Source organism: Belonocnema kinseyi, chromosome 7, assembly GCF_010883055.1.
Source record: "Belonocnema kinseyi isolate 2016_QV_RU_SX_M_011 chromosome 7, B_treatae_v1, whole genome shotgun sequence".
Classification (NCBI taxonomy): domain Eukaryota; kingdom Metazoa; phylum Arthropoda; class Insecta; order Hymenoptera; family Cynipidae; genus Belonocnema; species Belonocnema kinseyi.
In genome coordinates this window covers 91545356-91564289 of record NC_046663.1, presented here as the reverse complement: position 1 = coordinate 91564289, position 18934 = coordinate 91545356, and the positions used below count along the sequence as shown (strand labels likewise).

The 18934-nt window shown below is 27.6% G+C and overlaps 2 protein-coding genes across 6 annotated transcripts in view; both read left to right on the top strand.

Annotated features, from left to right (window-relative positions):
- The window catches only part of LOC117177510 (protein lingerer), a 55405-nt gene extending 41889 nt beyond the window's left edge, over window positions 1-13516 (top strand). For all 5 annotated transcript variants that reach the window (XM_033368266.1, XM_033368267.1, XM_033368263.1 and 2 more), the window contains 3 exons: window positions 1243-1362; window positions 5607-5882; window positions 10607-13516. In XM_033368266.1, coding sequence (XP_033224157.1) covers window positions 1243-1362; window positions 5607-5882; window positions 10607-10864 — 654 coding nt within the window. In that variant the 3' untranslated portion in view covers window positions 10865-13516. The remainder of the gene's footprint in view (window positions 1-1242; window positions 1363-5606; window positions 5883-10606) is intronic.
- Window positions 13517-15427: 1911 nt separating this feature from the next.
- Window positions 15428-18934, top strand: part of LOC117177137 — a 6211-nt gene continuing 2704 nt past the window's right edge. Inside the window, exon 1 of the mRNA XM_033367635.1 lies at window positions 15428-15847. Within this exon, the coding sequence (XP_033223526.1) occupies window positions 15564-15847 (284 nt within the window). The 5' untranslated portion in view covers window positions 15428-15563. The remainder of the gene's footprint in view (window positions 15848-18934) is intronic.

Sequence of the window (18934 nt, the reverse complement as noted above, 5' to 3'; positions counted from 1 at the left end):
ATTTAGCATTCCAAAATACTTTTCCAATAATTTGTTATGAATACTAAAGACAAAATATGATTTATATGGTCGTACAATAATCTTGGCAAAGTGTATGATATCTTAGATATGAATTTGAATGAAAAGTAAAATATGATTTTTAAAGTTTAGTGTCGAAAACAAATTAACAGTATTATTAATGGAATGTAAAAAAATCCTGGAGAAAAATTTGAATAGTTCTAAGCTTAAACTTACCATGTGAATACTCTCGCTTATAAATATATAATAGATATAATGTATTTCTTATTGAATTTAACTAAATTTATATTTGAAACCATTTTATTTAATTAGCAGTGAAAAATAAAATAATAAATTTCTTTAATTGCTCTCTTTTGTCATTATATCCTTTTAAGTTTTTAAAACAAAGATGTTAAAACATTGATTATATTTACATCTTGGACGTATTATAAAATTATAATTGATATTTGTTCCTGTGAAAAATAGTTTTTTTGCAACAATTTGAATTATTGAATAAACTATTTTTGATGTTCTTTACATATTTTTATGTTATATGTTCTTGAATTAAAAATTTAATTAAATTTCAATTACATTTTTCTCATTATATTCAATAGCGTAAGTACTCTCTAAACCCTCAAATATAATGTTTGAACTTGTATACTATTAAAACTTTTTTCACAGAACTATTTACATATTTTATCGATATAAATATTATTTACTGCGTTTTCAGATATAAAAAGTATTATATTTAACTTTTTATTCAAATTAAAATCTAATGTTCCACTTCACCAAGTTTATTGGGTGACGTTTTATTTTATGTTTTCCATTAGCATTTATATACATCGTTTGGAAAATTGTTTTGAAATATAAAATGCACAACATTCTTTTCATTTTTATATTTTTTTCACGAAAATAACATTTTATTTATCAAAAAATAAAAATAAAGTGGTCTACTCCCATTGCTTACAATGCAAAAACAGGGAGTTATGGGACAACTAGCGCCGCGTTGAAGATATTAGGAACCAACCAACTTAAGAAACTAAGGGATCGCCATTTTGTTTTCAGATGCACAGGGCTTATTTCAATGACCGGAAACGATTTAATTTTCGAAAATAGGTATTTTTCAGATAAATAATTCAAGATTGTACAAAAAACTTTATGTTTTTCTGAAATATAATTGTTTAGATAGTGAAATTTGTGCGTTTCGATTTAAACTGTAAACTAAACATTTTGCAATATTTACAGACTACTCAGCATCAGCAACCAGTGATGAATGCCATGAATACGTTCCCTCCTCCAGGTTATTTTGTGTATGGCGGCAGTATAATGCCAGGAGGTTTTCAGTACGGAGCTCCTCTTTATCCTGTAAGTAATATTTTCAGTAATGTTTTAACATTTTGTATGGCATTAAAGTTATTAAAGAGTAGAGTTGGTTTGGTTTTGATAATTAAATAATCTTATTTTTTTAATATTAGGCTACAAATTAATTCAGTACCTTTACTTTATTGACTTTTTACTCTTGTTTTTTTTTCGCTCTAATGTAGTTTTTAAAGGACGAACCTTAAACTTCAAAACACAATCTAATAGGTGGCAGTCTAACAAAAATCATTAGTGAATATAATGGCGTCGGATAAGGAGCTTTTGAAATATTGTAGTTCTTTTGCGTTCCAAATAAAAAATCACCATATTGAAATCTCTGAAACCATTTTTTATACGTTTTACGTGTTACCGTACCTTCTCCAAAAGCTGACCAAGTCATCTCGTCGCCTCAGTTGCATTTTTTTTCGTTTGGAATGCAAAATGAATGCAATGACTTAAATATTTCTTATCGGACACCATTGGTAGAGACCAAGGTCCCCAAGCTGTTGTGTATTTCACTGCGACAAAATTTCGGGTAAATATTGAAAAGCTAAAAATATTTAGTAAATATATTTTCAATTGTGTGGAGAGCAGTAAAATCATTTTTTTAAACACAAAACATCAATTTTGTAGAAACTGAATGTACAATTTAACCACATTCTGGAATAATTGAGAAATTTCTTTCGTTAAAATTGTTAAAATAGCTCCGACGTTATCATAACTCTTCATTCCTCTCATACATTTTAAAGAAAGGGTTGTCAATTATTCCTGTAGATCCTTTAAATCATATTTAATAAATATATTTGTTGGCGTTGTGGACATCACAAGTGAGGATGTGCATTTTATAAAATTCGCAATATTAATTCTCTAAAAATTATTATAAATACTATATATTCACGAAATTTTATGGATATTATAAAAGTTATAATGTTATTTTATTGATCGTAAACCAATAACATTAATGAATTTACTGGAGAAATCGCAGTCTTTTTGTAAATCTGCTCTCCACAACATCAAAAAACATATTTATTAATTATTTTTAGTGGTTTATCACATTTGTGACAGTTTTTTAAAAATAAAAAGGTCATGCGGCCTATTTGGGAACATCAATGACACAAATTTTGTTTGGGTGTGTGGCGAATATAGCGCGCAAGCGATAGGGCTTTGAACTCTACCCAAAACTTTGTCGTGGTGAAATACACACCTCATAGAAATTTAGTTGCATAATACGTTAAAACCGATATTACAGTTTAATATAATCTTTTATGATTTAGGGAAATCGGGTATGTATATGAAAAAGTAATATAGTATCTACTAATGATCTCTGATATATTTACTTTGGAAAATTGATAAAAGTTTTATAAAACTTGTAAAAAAATGTTGATATTTAAAATTTATTAAATTAAATTCAAGCAGAAAAGAAAAAAAATTGAAGTATTGGAAAGATTGGAAGAATTTCTTTCACATTTTGAAAGAGAGGATTCTGAAATTTGCTGAAGTTCGTAAACCCGTCGTGAATCTCCGTCAATTCACGCTGCATAATTATGTCACATAAATATGCAGATTATCATTAATAGTATATTGTATGCATAACGCTGTAGAACACAAATTTGCTGAGGTAACTAACTTAAACTTTTCTTATATGCATAGCACGCATGCATATACATATAACACTCATCGGACGCTAATCACGCTGAGAGAAGGGGTTTGAAGATTCCTTATATACTAAGTGGTGAAAGTTCTTGGAATTGTGAGAAACGGCATGGTGCTTAATAACTCGACTTAGAAGCATTTAAATTAAAAGTAAAAACAGGAAAATATTCTGTTTTAATAAGGTCAAAATTGGGATTGAATTAAATTTAAAAATATCTAAAAGTTTTTCTTTTTTTTTCAATCACACTGGAAACCACGTGTCCATACATGAATCTTGATCAGTTTAGAAGGAAACACGAAATTCTCCGATTCATTTCGTGGGCGCTTGACTGGATGAAATACGATCTGCGGATTCGGCTAACCTCGGGAGATTATCGGAGCTATTCTGATTTGTTGATATAGTGATTAAATGTACCAAATCTTGTTCTCAGGGTACTAAGTTTTCATATTCTAATTGTAAAGTTTCGTGAATACGCTAACAATAATTTTTATATTTACACGATTTCCCCAAATCGTAATCGATTATTGTCAATTCTGGATATTGAAATAGCAATTATTGGGAATGGTTACACTGCGATAAGCCACCTGGTGACAAATAGTCGAACTAGAAAGAATAGGCACGATTTTAAAGATGCAGTTTAGTTTGTGCATAAAAGTATTTTAACAATTTGTTTGTGAAATTTAAAGTATTTATTGGATAATAAAAATAAGTCTATATCGGAAACAAAGTGTTTTAGATGGAATTTACATATTATACAGTGAAAAACTACACTTTTTGAGAGAAATATTTTTCTAAAAAAAAAACAATTATTGTTCTCTTTATTGTTATTTTCAAAAGATTATAAAATTAAATGGACTTATTTTGAAGCAAAAATAAACTCGAAGTAAATTTTTATTAATATATACATGAAATATTTATTATTTAAAAATCTGATCTAAAAGTTAGCTTATAATTAGTATTAAAATTCCAGCTGTCTATTATTCGTATTTCTGGCATAATATGAATAAAATTGGTTGCTACATGCATCAATATAAAGTTTATTTAAGCTTAAAATGCATTGAAACTTACATGAAATAATGAAATATTGTATTTTTTTAAATCCTATTTCACAAAAATGTGGGTTTTCACTGTATAAGATGGAACTTCTATCTAAAACTATTTATTTGTTATGAATATTTGTATTTAGTATTTAATCATCGTTTTATACTTCACAAAACAATCGTAAAAACACTTTTATGCAAAAATTAAAATACATGTTTAAAATTGTACCTTCTCTTTCTAGTTCCATTTTTCGGCACCCTGTGGCGAAATATCAGACCACCATTCCCAATTGTTATAAAATTTCTTTCAGAGTATTGATTTTTTAGGTTAAATTCGCAGAGCCTCCACCTATTAGAGACCGTACTTAAATTACGTAACAGCTCAAGGTGGACGGGGAGTCCTTCACCAATGTAGTTATTTTTTGCAAATTCGCAAAAAACTTTCACCCGAGGATTATATTTTTAGTTATGAGTTTTATTATTTGGTTGAAAATTTAACAATTCTCTTGAAAAGTCATCCTTTTTTGTTTAACTACATCGTTGAAATTTTTTTTTGTATTAAAGGCTTATATGTCTGTTTCAAAATTTAACTGTTTCGTCGAAAATTCTCCTTTTTTAGTAAAAAAATATAAATAATTTTCTTCGATTTAAATTTCATGTTTTTTGGGTAAAAATGCATCAGTTTCGTGGGAAATTAATTTTTTGCTGAAAAGTCATATTTTGGTTTGATAATTCATTTTTGTAGAGAAAATTCGTCTTTTGGCTTGAAGGTTCAACAATTTAGATACAATTTTATTTATTTCTTGAGTCAAAAATCTTTGTTTGTTGAAAATTCATCTTTTTGGTTTTAAAATTCTTATCTTTTTTGTTGTTGTATAAACTTCATCTTTGTTTATTGAAATATTAACTATGACAATTTTTTGGGGGTAATTTATTTTTTTAAGTTGAAAATTCAATTATTTTGTTTATATGTCATCTTTTATAGTAGAAAGGGCATTTTTTGTTTAAAATAAATTAATAAATTTGAAATTAGTCCGTTACTTAATTAAAGTACAACCCCTTACATTATGCATTAAAGCTTAAAATTCGCCCTTTAAAACTACTTTGGGCGGACAAGAATTCAAGCTTGACCAAGAGTGACAAGACATCAAAGTAAAGGCAATTTGGCTCAATTTGGCTCAGCCAATTTCTAATTTCTGCAAAATATAATTCATCTTTAAATACTAAAACAATAAACAATATTAAAGGCAGTGTACGTGAATGCAATATAATCTCGATTTGATGCTTATGATTTGGTGCTTTTGATATCGTGGCAGCAGTCTTACCAACATCGAGTCGAGTTCTATTTGTCAGTTGATCTAATCAGTCTCGATTTTCTGTTGTCAATACTGTTTTCGATAGCAGTATCGGCCATCAGAGCAAAATTTGTGTGAATGGATTCAAAGATGAAAAGTCGGGGAATCCTAAAACTATATTCATCTAGATTTCTGCAACACTAGTGCATTATTAGTTGATCGTTATTAGTTGTTTTAACCCGTTCTTTTCACAATTTACAGCAGATAGCCACTGCTGGAAACGTTGGAACGAGCAGTGCTGCTTATAATGCCAAACCTGGAAACTACGGATCTAGCTATGGTGGTGGCACCAGTTACGATACGTTGGCTAGTACAGGTCAAGCAGGCGAGTACAAAGGTGCTGGAAGCTATACCGGTTCTCAAACTGGAAAGACTGGAACCTCAACGGGTAATACAAATTCGAGCGGTTCAACTGCTGCTGACATAAGTGCCGGAATGTACGCTGCCAAGAGTCACGTTGCTCTCAGCAAAGTTAATGTAAGTTGAATGATTCAAGTCTTGTCCTCTCGAAAGCTTCTTGTCTGTCTTGGAAACAGGGCGGCCACAGGTCACAGAAAACCTGGAAATCAGGGATTTAAAAAACAATAATAGCAAATGTCGGGGATTTTCTGTAAGAGAAACTTTAAGCAACTGTCAAGAATAATCTCGAAACTATCAGATAGTCACATTTAATTACTTTTTTTGTCTCAAATCACTTTTTAATCAATTTTTTCAGATTAGTCAGTTTTTAAAATTGAAGTATGACTTTAGTCAATTTTCTTTCGATATATTCACCACTATTTAATTTTATTTTATTCCTTTGAAACATTGTAGGGCATTTTAAAAGGAATGTTCAAGAGTCTTAACAATTTTTAAGAGAATTTGCAATATGTTTGTGCATTTTAAAAGATTCCAAGGAATTTTCAATTAATTTTAGTAATTTTATGCAATTCTAAATTTTAGAACGTATTTTAAAATAACGAATTTTCGATTAATTTAATTAATATAATAAGATTTCAAAGGCTTCAAAATATTTTAGAGTATTTTATAAGATTTTGAAGAATTTTCAAAATCTTCAAAAATTTTCGAGTGATTTCAAAAGATTTGGAAGGATTTCAACTATTTTCAGGTTTTAAAGAAATGTCCATTCTATCCCAAGAGTTTTAAAGATTAGCAATTTTAAAGGATTTGAAATATTATAAGGTTTTAAAAAAAATCCCAAGTAATTTTAAAGAGCTTTAAAAAATTTCAAAATATTTGTAAGGATTTAAAATATTCGAGCCTTTAGGGTATTTTAAAACGCTCTAATAAGTTTTCAATTTATTTCAATAATTAAATGGGATTTTAAAGGATTCTAAATAGTTTTTAGGGTATTAAATTCCAAGGAATTTTCGATAATATTAATATTAATAATAACATGTTTTTTTGGTTCGAGGTGAAGAAGTTGCAAGTTCGAATCAATAAAAAAAACCTATTTTTGTACATATTAAACAAATTCTAAATAGGGAAAATTAAAAAAAAAGTAATTGTAATTTTTTAAAAGTGAATAGAAGATATTAACTGATTAAAACATTTTTTTTCTTTACTTGTTTTGGATGTCGACCCACAAATTGTTGCCTCACAGCTCAACAATTCGATTGATTTTAGCATATTTTACTTAGGTCTACTTGTGCTCCTTTTGGGCTGTGAACCCTATGATCTGATACTTAATAAAATATATTTATCGTCCTTAAAATTTCTATAATTCTGCTTTAAAATTATAGTTTAGAATGCGAATTTTTTAAATCGTTTAATCTTTGAGGCTTTGAAACTAAAGTTTTCTCATGAATTCATTTTTAGATTAATTTTTGAGGTTGTGAATTTTAAATTTGACAATATTGTAGTTTCAAATTCCAATATTCAACATTTTAGGATTATTTCGCTAATAAATATTTCCAAATTTCATATCCAAAGACTTGATAATCAGTTTTTAATTTAATAATTTTAGATGTAAATATAAGGCAATTTCAAATTGTAAAGCATAAAATTGTACATTTTCAAAAAATGAAATCATATTATAGCAATATTGTTTTGTATTCTTTATCTTAATTTTTAATTTTCAATCTAAGATCATAAAATTGTCCAATTTTTAGTTGAAGATTTAAAGAAATAAGTAATTTGAAATTGAAAAATATTTTACATTCGAAATTTTATAGAGTGAATAATAATTCAAAAGGAATATTTTAAATTAAAAAGTTAAAAATTGATTTTAAATTGATACATCCGTGAATGGACAATTTTTGATAATTTTAAGTGGTTACGATTTCAGAGTTCTGAATTTTCACGAATAACACTACATTTTTATTTTTTCCCTTTTATAAGTTTTAATTTTGCTATTAAAATTGAATTGTTTACACCTTAGAAAGTATTATTATCAATTTAAAAATGATTAATTTTTAAGTGATTTAAATTTACCTTAAATAATTCAAATTTTAAAGGGTTCGAGTAAAAAAAGGTTTTAATATCACAATTTTTTGTGACTAAAATTGTTTCAGTTTTAAATGGAGTTCGCATTCGTTTTTAAGTTTCAATGTTCGGGAGTAGAAATTATTTTATTTTAAATGTTTCCCATTTAAAATGACTATTTATTTCTAAAGGTTTTTTTAAACAGGTTTTTTTTTAATAATTCATTTCATTTTTTATTTTAGAAAAAGTTGACGAATCAATTTTAATTTTAAATTGCAATTTTATTTTGCAATGACAATTTAAAATTCTAGAATTTCAGCAGGTTTGCCTTCGAAAGATTCAATTTCTTTTTCAATATTAAATTGACAAATTTTAAGTGCTTTGAATTCAAATTTTAAAGTTTGAAATCTTTAATTATTTAATTTTGAACGATTGTAATTATAAAGAATACAATTCCAATTCCTCTGAATGTCAAATTCCTTAATTTCTAAAATTTGAATATTAATATATTCAATTTTTAATGTTTTATCATTGTCATATTTTCGAAATTTATATATAAAATCATACTAATTTCGTGATTCTTTAAATCAAATTAAAATTGTTTAATTATTAGCGCTTCGGCTTAAAACTGATGCAATTCAACTCCTTTTTCTAATAACATTGTGCGCGTGCATTTACTGCTAGTGTGCAATAAAACGCATCTCTATATTTTCCTTTATTGGACATAAAAATTTCCTTATCCTTCTTATTATATGATTTAAAGTAAATCAATTTATTGCAAAAGGGTTTGCTGATATTTATCGACTAACTCAATAATATCTGTGAAAAAACTATGGGTTTCGCAATGAGAGTTAATTTTTTTATAAACGGGGAGAAATAACGAATATTCACCGGGGGAAAGCCAGGAACCAAAAATTAAAAAAATATTGGCCCCTCTGAAGATAAATGAATCACTAGGGTGAGCGTTGGACTGGGATTTTCCTGAGACCGGGAAAACCCGAGAAATGACAGTGAATTTATTTCATGACCGAGTATTTTACAAATCATCAGAAGAAACATCTGTTCAAGTTCGATTTCAACAGTTTTTAAAATAATTATTTGAATTGGTATCTTTTTCAATTATGGTATCATTCAGTTTACAATGCATAATTCGAAAATATTTTACTCTAAATAGTCTCATTTTAGATTTTAATTTTTAAGCGTATATTTTTATTTTCAAAAATTTTAAAGTGCAGTCTTAATGACTTTAATATTAAAAAAGTAACTGTTTCCTTCGAAAATCTCAGTAATAAAAAAAATTTAAAGGGGCGCGATTGAAACTTTATAAACTATTTTCAACTTTAAAATAACTTAATAATAATCATATATTCGTAATAAAAGGCTTTTATTAAATTACAAATATTTTTCCAGTCTAAATTATTCGATTTTTAACCCATTTAATTTGAAATTTTTTAATCAAGAAAAAGAAGTATTATTTAATATATTTAGCAATATTTGAATGTTAATTTAAGACTAGTAAATTAAAGCAAATTACTTCAAAGTAAACAATTTGAAATTTAATTGTTTGCCATAGAAAGCTTTAAATTCTTAAATTTTCGAAAGATCTTAAACTTTTAACGTTAAAATTTTTATTGTTCTGTTTAAAACCTGTTTAATTTGTAAGCGAAATTGTTGAATTTTTATGCATAAATAATAATGCAACAATTATTATTTATAGAAAAAATTTGAGTAATTTTATGAGATATTTAGAAGTTTTGAGAAGATTAAAAATTAATTTAAATTTTGAAATGATATCAAGTAATTTAAACGAAGTGTGGATTTCGTCAGAACTTCTAAACATATATTTAAATAAATAGAATTTTGCCTACAAATTTTAGAAAATCCTGTAAATTAAAAAAAATCCTTAAAATCTTCCAGGTTCTTTTTTGACAATTTTGGAAATCTCTTAAATTTTTAAAAATATTCTATTAAAATAATTTTTTAAAATAAAAAATCATTTTCAATTTTCCTGTGGATATTAAGGAAATGTCTTTATTTTTTTAGCCTTTCACAATTCTTTAAAAACTTCTAAAGTTTTCGTTTAAAATCTGAAAAAATCTACATTTTGTTTTAAATTAGGCTGTGGGTATTTATACCGAAATTTCAAAAATAATTAAAAATTTGAAGAAATTTAAAACTTCTAGATTTCTCAAAATTTTAAATAAAATTTGGAAGTTTTTCAAGGTGGCTCACACTATTTAAAATAAAAATAATTTAACTTCTAATTTAAGAGCTTTAAAGTTGAAATAATTAACATTTTTAAATTTAATTGTTTCTAGTCTAAAATAACTTGATAATATATTTTTCAAAAAGTTTAAAGTTCATTGATTGATTCTTTAATTTAGAGTAATAAAAATGTTAACGTGGATTTATATTTTTGGAACTTAATCTAAATCTTTGAACTCTAAAATGTATGAAAGTTACAAATTCTGAATTTTGCAGTTTATCTGCATTTCATTTAAAACTGTTCAATTAAAAAGTGTTAGTATCTTCGAGTTCATGCGTGTAAATTATTGAGCATTTAATTTTAAAAAATTTGAATTGAAAAACTTTTAAACTTCAATTTTAAAGGTTTAAAATTCAAGAGTTCCACTTTGATTTCTTTAATTTGTTGTTTATTTTTTAGTTGTTTAAATGGAAAAATGTTTGCGAACCATGAAATGACCGGGAATTTTTTTCTTCGATTAAAACGGTCACCCTGATCTCTCTTTATTCAAAATTATAATTACCTGTTGCAGTCTTACGATAAGCAGGCTTTCCATTCGGCGACACCGCCACCTTTTGGTCTGACAGGAAGTCAAAGCGCGGGTCTTCCGGGAAGTTACAGTGCTCCTCACTTATTTATTCCGGCAATGCATCAGCCTCATCAGCTGCACCAGCCTCTGCATCAGGACGGAGGTAGCAACACCGGTCAGAGGACAAACGCAAGTTCTCAAAACAAAGGTCAGACAAAGACTGGCTACAGTCCCAGTAACTACTGGACCGGCGGTAACTAATCTCTTGACGGAAAGGAGCAGAATATAAAGAAGTAAAAAAAGCAGAAGGAAGCACACATTGTTCTAGACAAATCCAAGGCTCGTCGGTGGATCCGCGCGGTGACATTTATTCAGACACAGAGGACTTGATTGATTCACATGAACGAGGGACTAGAAACGATTTTTCACGCAACTAGATACCCTAATAAAATAACATAAAATATACGATTTGTGCCAGAACTTACATACATGGTGAAAATGAATGGGGGAGAGTAAAAGCATGGAAGGATTAGACAATTTTATTCACTTTGCTACTTATGATAAAAACGTTTGAGGAAAAGGACAGAAAACACAAAAAAACACAAGTATATTATATATAAAATAAAAAATTGATACAAGAGAACAAAATACCGAGAAACCCTTAGCGCGGTTCAAAAATAAAGTGTACCGTACATCTTACGCATCTACCGATGGCGAGGGCTTTTTCCTTTTTCCATGTCGCGATAAACAATAAGAATGTACACATGTAATTGCTTAACACACATAGTGTCAGAGGTGAGGTGATTTTTCAAGACCTTTTTGTACGGAATTAGCTTTGTCCTAGCGCATTTAGGGCGTAATGCCATTTATTAATTAAGGCCGAACTTTACTTTCGTACTCTTGCAATACTCTTGATCGCCCAATTCGTGAAAAATTGCGCCGCGTGTTTTTTGACGTTAAAAAAAAGGAGAGAAAAAAACAATTGCTTAGTTCTTTCACCGAGGGTAGAGCTCGTGCCAAATGAAAGTTCCTGTCGGTGTCTCTTGACAATGTTTGTCACTCTGGGAGTAAAGAAAACGAGGCTGAGAAATTGCGCAAAAGTTTATCTCCCTCCCAATTTTTCTCTCCCTCTTTTGTCTCAATATATAATTAGTGCAATTACCAGTACGTTGCGTTGACCGTGAAAAGAGAAATTGATAGTTTTTGGGATTAGATTGGAAAAGAAAGAAGCTTGTAAACGTGAAAACCTGATTGTTGCTGGTAAAACTGGTGAAATATTTACTAGGTCGCAACTGTGGGTATTTAATGAACGTTTTAAGCGGAAAGTGTGGATGGGGAGGAATGACTCCTTATAATGGAAAAAATATATATATCGCAAGGCATCTCTTTTCATTTTTTCTTTAGACTCCTTTAAACGACCTTGCGTTAAAAATATTAGGAATTGTTGAAAAGAAGTTGCGACTGGCTTTAGGTTTTTTTTTACATTACAGTTTAGAACACGAAACTGTATAACCTTCAAGATTAGATTCGTGACTTTGAAGAAGTTGCAGCGCTTTATTAGCGAGTAGAGACCGATTTTTGAGAAAGGTTGTCTTTTGTACAAATTATGTAACGTTTAAACGTAGGTAAGGTTGTAAACGGACGACTACTAATTTTTATGCACCTGTGATGTTTTCGTTTCTCGTTCTTTAGCGGTCGTTTGTTTTTTGTTCATTTAAAAAAAGGATACAAAATTAGATCACTAAGACAAATGATGATTCATCTTTTCACACCAAATCTCTCAAGTTTCCTGACGCATTTCAGACCTTTTGTGCCAAGTACTTATAATTGCACTGACTCGCCCCTCACTCACTCTATCTCTCTCTCTATCTCTCTCTGCATTTTTTCTTTCTATAGATTCATAAGAGTTCATTTAATGAAGATCATTTGATAGAGATCCTAATTTCGCTTCATCATTTCTTCAATTTTTTTCTTTCACTCGTTGTTTTAAACGATACCTCAAAGCTCTGCTTTGCAAATCTTTTTTTTTTCATTCGTCGAAATCGAAATCTTGTTAACACTGAAGATTTCGTAAATTTTTTACACGGCACAAAGAGACGAAAAAAGATTATGGCTAGTAATTGTATTTGTCAAGTTGAATCGGTAAATTATATTCAACGTAGCAAAATTATTGTTGATTGTTTCTTTGGTAGTAAATAAAGTTCCATCTAAAAGGGTGAAGCATCGCAAAGTTTATTTTTCAAGTTAGAGATGCTTTGGATGTTGCCAAGAGTGTTGGATTTATTATTGAAATTATTATTAAAAAATGGAATAAAAAAAAAGTTGGTATGTGCGTGAAAAATGTTTGAAAATAGATTAGACCCGTTTGTAATGAATGTAAATTTGTCCTGATGTTTCTTTGACAAAGTCGATCACTTCGCTACGCCGTATGATTCCCAAAATCATTATGTGTACACATTAAGTATAACTGCTCATTTATGTATCATAAAGATATTCATACAGATCAGCCCGAAACACGATAATAGATTCTCTTTTGGTTTTAAGATGGTTTTTTTTTTAGTTCACTCAACTTTGTATACACTTGGATGATATTAGAGAAAAAGTACTGTAAGTGTAGTGTACCGAAGAATTATATATATATATAAAAAAAGTAAATAAACAAACCGCAAGAGTATCGAGTGCTCGAAGCAAGAAAACAAATGGCTTACTAAAAGTGTCCAGAGAAAGTGTGTTTTTTTTCATATTGATTATATCTTAATAATTTTTGTATTTTTGTCAAATATTAACCGATCGATCGGAAATGCAAAATGCATTAAGCCATTACTGCTAACTATTAAATAATAATTATTATTATAAATAATAATAATAGCTACTACTGTGTATAAATATGAATATCTTAAGAATAAATGTATTGAAAGAAGCATTGTTTGTTTTCCATTAGCGATTCAAAAGCGGGGATGCTTCAAGAGATTTTTAAACTAACTTAGGCCTCGGATTTCCCACATTTTGAACCTTTTTCAAGACAGAAGATTAATTTTCTACCGAAAAATATCAATTCTCAACAAAATACATACATTTTTAACCAGATAGTTGAGTTTTCAATTACGAAGATTTAATTTTCTTCCAGAAAAGACGAATTTTGAAGAAAAATACGTACATTTTGAACCAAAGAGTTGATTTTTTAACTAAGAAAGATTAATTTTTAACTAAAAATAAACTAGTTAAATTTTCATTGAAGGTAATTAATTTTCAATGCAAAAAAATGAATTTTCAACAAAATACTTGAATCCTCAACTAAAAGTGATTTACTTTCAACCAGTTGCATTTTTGAAAGAAAAAGATGATTGTCCTATAAAAAAAAGATTTTTCAACAAAACACATTAATACCACATAATATTTTCAATAAAATTATTACACATGATACCAAATTGATAAATTTCGAGCCGAAAATACGAATTTCCTAAAACACAGATGAATTTTTAAGAAAAAAAAATTAATTTTCAATTTAAACAGATTGATGTTTAAGCAGAGGGTCGGATTTTTACCAAACGAAAGTGAAATTTCTATAGAAAAAGATTAATTTTCAAACCAAAAAGACGAATTTTCGAACCAATAAATGAATTTTCTACTAAACAATAAGATTCTTCAACCAAATAGTCTCATTTTCTACCAATTTATTGAAATTCGAAACGAAAATACGATTTTTATACAAAATAGTTTACTTTTTAACAAAAAAGTTACTTTCCAAGAAAAAGTTTATTAGTTGATGTCAACAAAAAAATTTTTATTTTAAAATAAAAAGTAGTTAAATTTTACCCACGAACACGAATTTTCCCCAAAATAGTTAAATCCTCAACAGATCAATTTTCAACCAAGCAGTGACATTTTTAATTTAAACAAAATTTATTTTCAATGAAAAAGAAGAATTTTCAATAAAATACATAATACCAAATTGTTGAATTTCAGGCCAGAGATACGACTTCTGTACAAGACAGTTTATTTTTAAAGGAGAAAGTTCATTTTTAACCGAAACAGCTTAATTATTTATTAGACAGTTGCATTTTTACCAAAATAGGTGAGATTCTCCAAACTGAAGGTTAAGCTTCTATAAACAATGAATTCTAAACAAAATACAGTTTTAACCAAGAATTCGTATGATTAAAATAACAAATCTCAATTTTAACTCAAAATTATTAATCTTTCAATACAAAAAACGAATTTTCTACAAATCAATTTAATTTAATACCAAACAGTTGAATTTCTTAACAAATTGTTAGATTTTCGAGTTCAAAATGCGAGTTTTCTACAAATCAGCTCAATTTTCAGTAAAAAAATTAATTTTTATCTAAACTTAGTAATATTCAACGAAAACTAATTTCCACAAAATTAATAAAATTCAATCCAAATAGTCAATTATTCTAGCAAATTGTTGAATTCCGAGACGAAAATACAAATATTTCTACAACAGTTAAATTCTCAACAAAAAAGTTAATTTTCGATCTAAACAGATTAATTTTTAACTAAGCAGTTGCATTTTTTACCAAAATAGTTGAAGATTCTACAGGAAAATATGAATTTTCAAACCAAAAAGATTTTTGATTTTTGAATATAAACAATTTGTTGGGAAAGAAAAAATGCATACAAATTATAGAAATTCCAAGCCCATTCATTTTTTACATTAAATTAAATTAATAGTTTCATGTTTCAGTTGTACATCATTTTTTTAATTTGCGCGCCCTTGGCCATCTTGCGGATGTCCAGAGAAAGTTTTTCCGAAAAATGAAAATTATGGACCTAAACATAACCTATTAAAGAATCAAGTAATCAAACTGTTTCGCGCACGGTTTCTGGGTTTTGAAGTTTTTGGTTGTTCTTACAGTTTCTGGCCTGTGGGAAATCGAATTCATGTAAAGAATAGAAAAGATGTTTTAATTCGTCAAAAGACTGGAATGATGTCAAAATGATAAAAATGAATAAGTTGTTATTGCCGATTAGGTCTTACAGCACGAAAAGGGACAAAAAGTTTCAATATCGAAACACAAAGTTTGTTAACAATGCTAAGGTTTTAAAGACAAATGGGGATAACCGGAATCCAGGAATCAGTAATAGGCTTAGAATGTACCAAGAGGATGAGATGGCAGCTGGAATTAGTGCGAGTCATAAATTCGAAGAACTTCATGAGGATATGGATGAATTCGAATCTGATTTCATGAATGCTGGAACATCACATAGAATGCACGAAGGGTATACGTTTTTATAAATCATATAGAACTCAGGATCGGTACAGAATTTTTTTTTTGAAATGATTGTGAATTATCTTCAACTAATTTATATGAAAGTTAATAATTTACGATTTAAAAAAAATTTTTGGTCTAAATTGAAAATGATTGTTTTTCAATGAAAATTTAACTTGCATTTTTGGTTTAAAAGCAATTTTTACACTAAAAAACAAATATTGGGTGAAAGTTTGTCTGTTTGTGTCAGAAAATCAATCTTAGTTTAAAGTTAGTATTTTTTGTTAGAAAAGCAAGTTTTTGGTTAAACTTCAACTGTTTGGTTGAAAATTAATCTGTTTTGGTTGAGGATTCAACTATTTTCTTGAAAATTCGTGTTTTCGATTAATTTCAATTTTGCGTTATTCAGAATAAAATATTTTTTGGATGAAATATCATCTATTATATTTTTTATTGAAAATGTATCTTTTTAGGTTGAAAATTCAACTCATTGGTTGAAAGGTGAACTACTTTATTAAAAATTAATTTTTATGGTTCATAATTCATAATATTAGTTAAAAATTCAACTGTTTTGTAGAAAACTCGTCTTTTTACTTTAAAAATTCAACTATTTGGTAAGAAATTCAACTATTCGGTCGAAAATTCAATTTTTTTTCTGTTGAAAAGTCTACTTTTTTGTAAAAACAATCGCTTTTCTAAATTGAAAATTACTTTTTTTTCAATGAAAATTTAACTATTCTATTGTTTAAAAATGCAACTCTTTGGCTGAAAATTATCTGTTTTGGCTAAGGATTCAACGATTCTGTTTAAAATTCGTTTTTTTTTGTTGAATTCAATTGTGTTTTATTGAAAACTTATCATTTTAAGTTAAAAATTCAACTCCTTGGTTAAATGTTGTAATTTCCTAAAAAAAAAATTTTCTTTTTCGTTGAAGGTTCATAATTTTAGTACAAAATTTACTTCCCTTTTTGGAGGCAAAAATAATGTTTTCCATTAAAATTTAAGTACATGGTTCAAAATTTACGAGGTTTGTTGAAAATTCGTCTTTTTTTGTAGAAAATTAATTTTCTTACTCAAAAAGACAACTGTTTGGTTAAAGATGTATCTGTTTTGTTGAAAATTAACTTTTTCGTTAAAACCTTATATTTGTGGGTCGGAAATTTATCTGCTTTGTAAAGAAGATATTTTTTCATTGAAAATTAATTTTTATTGAAAAATGAACTTCTTCCTTTTTTTCTACAAATTAATCTTCTTAGTTAAAAAATTTAACTATTTGGTTGAAAATGTGTGCAATTTGATAAAAATTTAAATTTTTTTAAATAAAAAAGTAATCATCTTGGTTTTTTTTGGAATTTTTTCTTTCTAGTAGAAAATTAATCTTCTCAGTAGAAAAATCGACTATTTAATTAAAAATGTACTAATTTCTTTTGAAAATTCAACTGTTTTGTAGAAAGTTTGTCTTTTTATTTTGAATGTTACATTATTTGGTTCAAAATTTATTTATATTTTTGGGAATTCTTCTTGCATAGTAGAAGATTAATCTTCTTGTTTGAAACTTCTACATTTTTGATAAAATTTATTTTCTTTGGTGATTGAAAAATCTTTCTTTGTTGAAGATTCAAGTATTTGGTTGAAAATTCGTCTTTTTTATTTAGTTCAGCTGTTTTCTATTTAAAATTAAAATCTTTCCTTTGTTGAAACATCAACTATTACACTTTTGCTGTGAATTTATCTTTTTTGTTGATTGTTTCTATAATTAGGGGGTTCAAATTTGTCAAAAAAATTAAGAGGTCTCAAGTAATTTTGTACCTGATATACAAATTTTAAAGGTAGAACTCGATAGAACTAATAAGTGAGTTAATTTACTACAAAAATATTTCTATTTATTTCATAACTTCCGAACGAAAAAATAATAATATTAGGCTCCTTCTCATTACATTACGTTAATTTGAATAAGGTTATTGATGGTCATTTAAGAGAAGTTTAAGCATTTATTGTTCAGAGAAAACCTGATAGAGTTAAGGAATTTTCGAAAAACTAAAGTTGAAGTTAATTTTATAATTATGTTTAAAAATCGCAACTATTTTGTTAAAAATTAATCTCTTTTGGTTAATGATATTTTGTTGCCAATTCTTTTTTTTAAATTCAACCATTTTTTTGTATAAAATTAAAATCCTGATTAGTTAAAATATCAATTATCACTTTTTTTGTTTAAAATTTATCATTTTTGGTTGAAAATTCAACTACTTAGTTGGATGTGGACCTACTTTGTTAAAAATTCTTATATTTGGTTGTTGATTCATCATTTTAGTGAACAAATCTTTTTTTTCAAAACTTAATTCTTTTTTAAAAAAATTATGTTTTCTTGTTGAAAATTAATTGTTTTAACTGAAAATTTAACTGGTATATGTTTGGTTCAAAAATTGTCTTTTAAAGTTAAAAATTAATATTTGGTTTAAAATTCCTGCATTTTATTGAAAATTCTAATTTTTGGGAGAATATTTAAGCTTCTTGATGACTAATTCCTGTTTTTGAGTGAAAACTCCTTTAAAAATTACAATATTTGGTTGAAAATTCATCTATTTTTATAGAAAATTAATCTTATTGGTTAAAAATGGATCTTTTTTGGTTAAAACCTCATTTTTTCTTATTTAGATTTAACTTTTTTGACTGCAAATTTAATTATTCCGTTTTTTGTCTAAAATTTATCTTTCTGGATAGAAATTGATCTTTTTTGATAGAAATTGAATCTTCTTAGTTGATTATTATTATTATTATTATTATTATTATTATTATTATTATTATTATTACACCATTAAGCCATTTCCCTTTCGAGGTAGGCGTGACTCACTCAGCAGGGGAAAGGAGTAGTGTGTGGAAGGGATAGAGATTTTTCAGATTGATCCAGAATTCTCGTGCTATTTAAGTATATAACACGTTCGTTCCGCAACACTGCTCCGACCCAGGTTGCTCATCAATCTCTCTAGCAATCACACCAAGCGAAGAACCTCACGAAGTCGTTATGTAAGGTTCCCCACTTGGGTCCATTTGTAGCCAAGGTCTTTGTTTCAGGCGTCATTCACTCTACTGACACTCT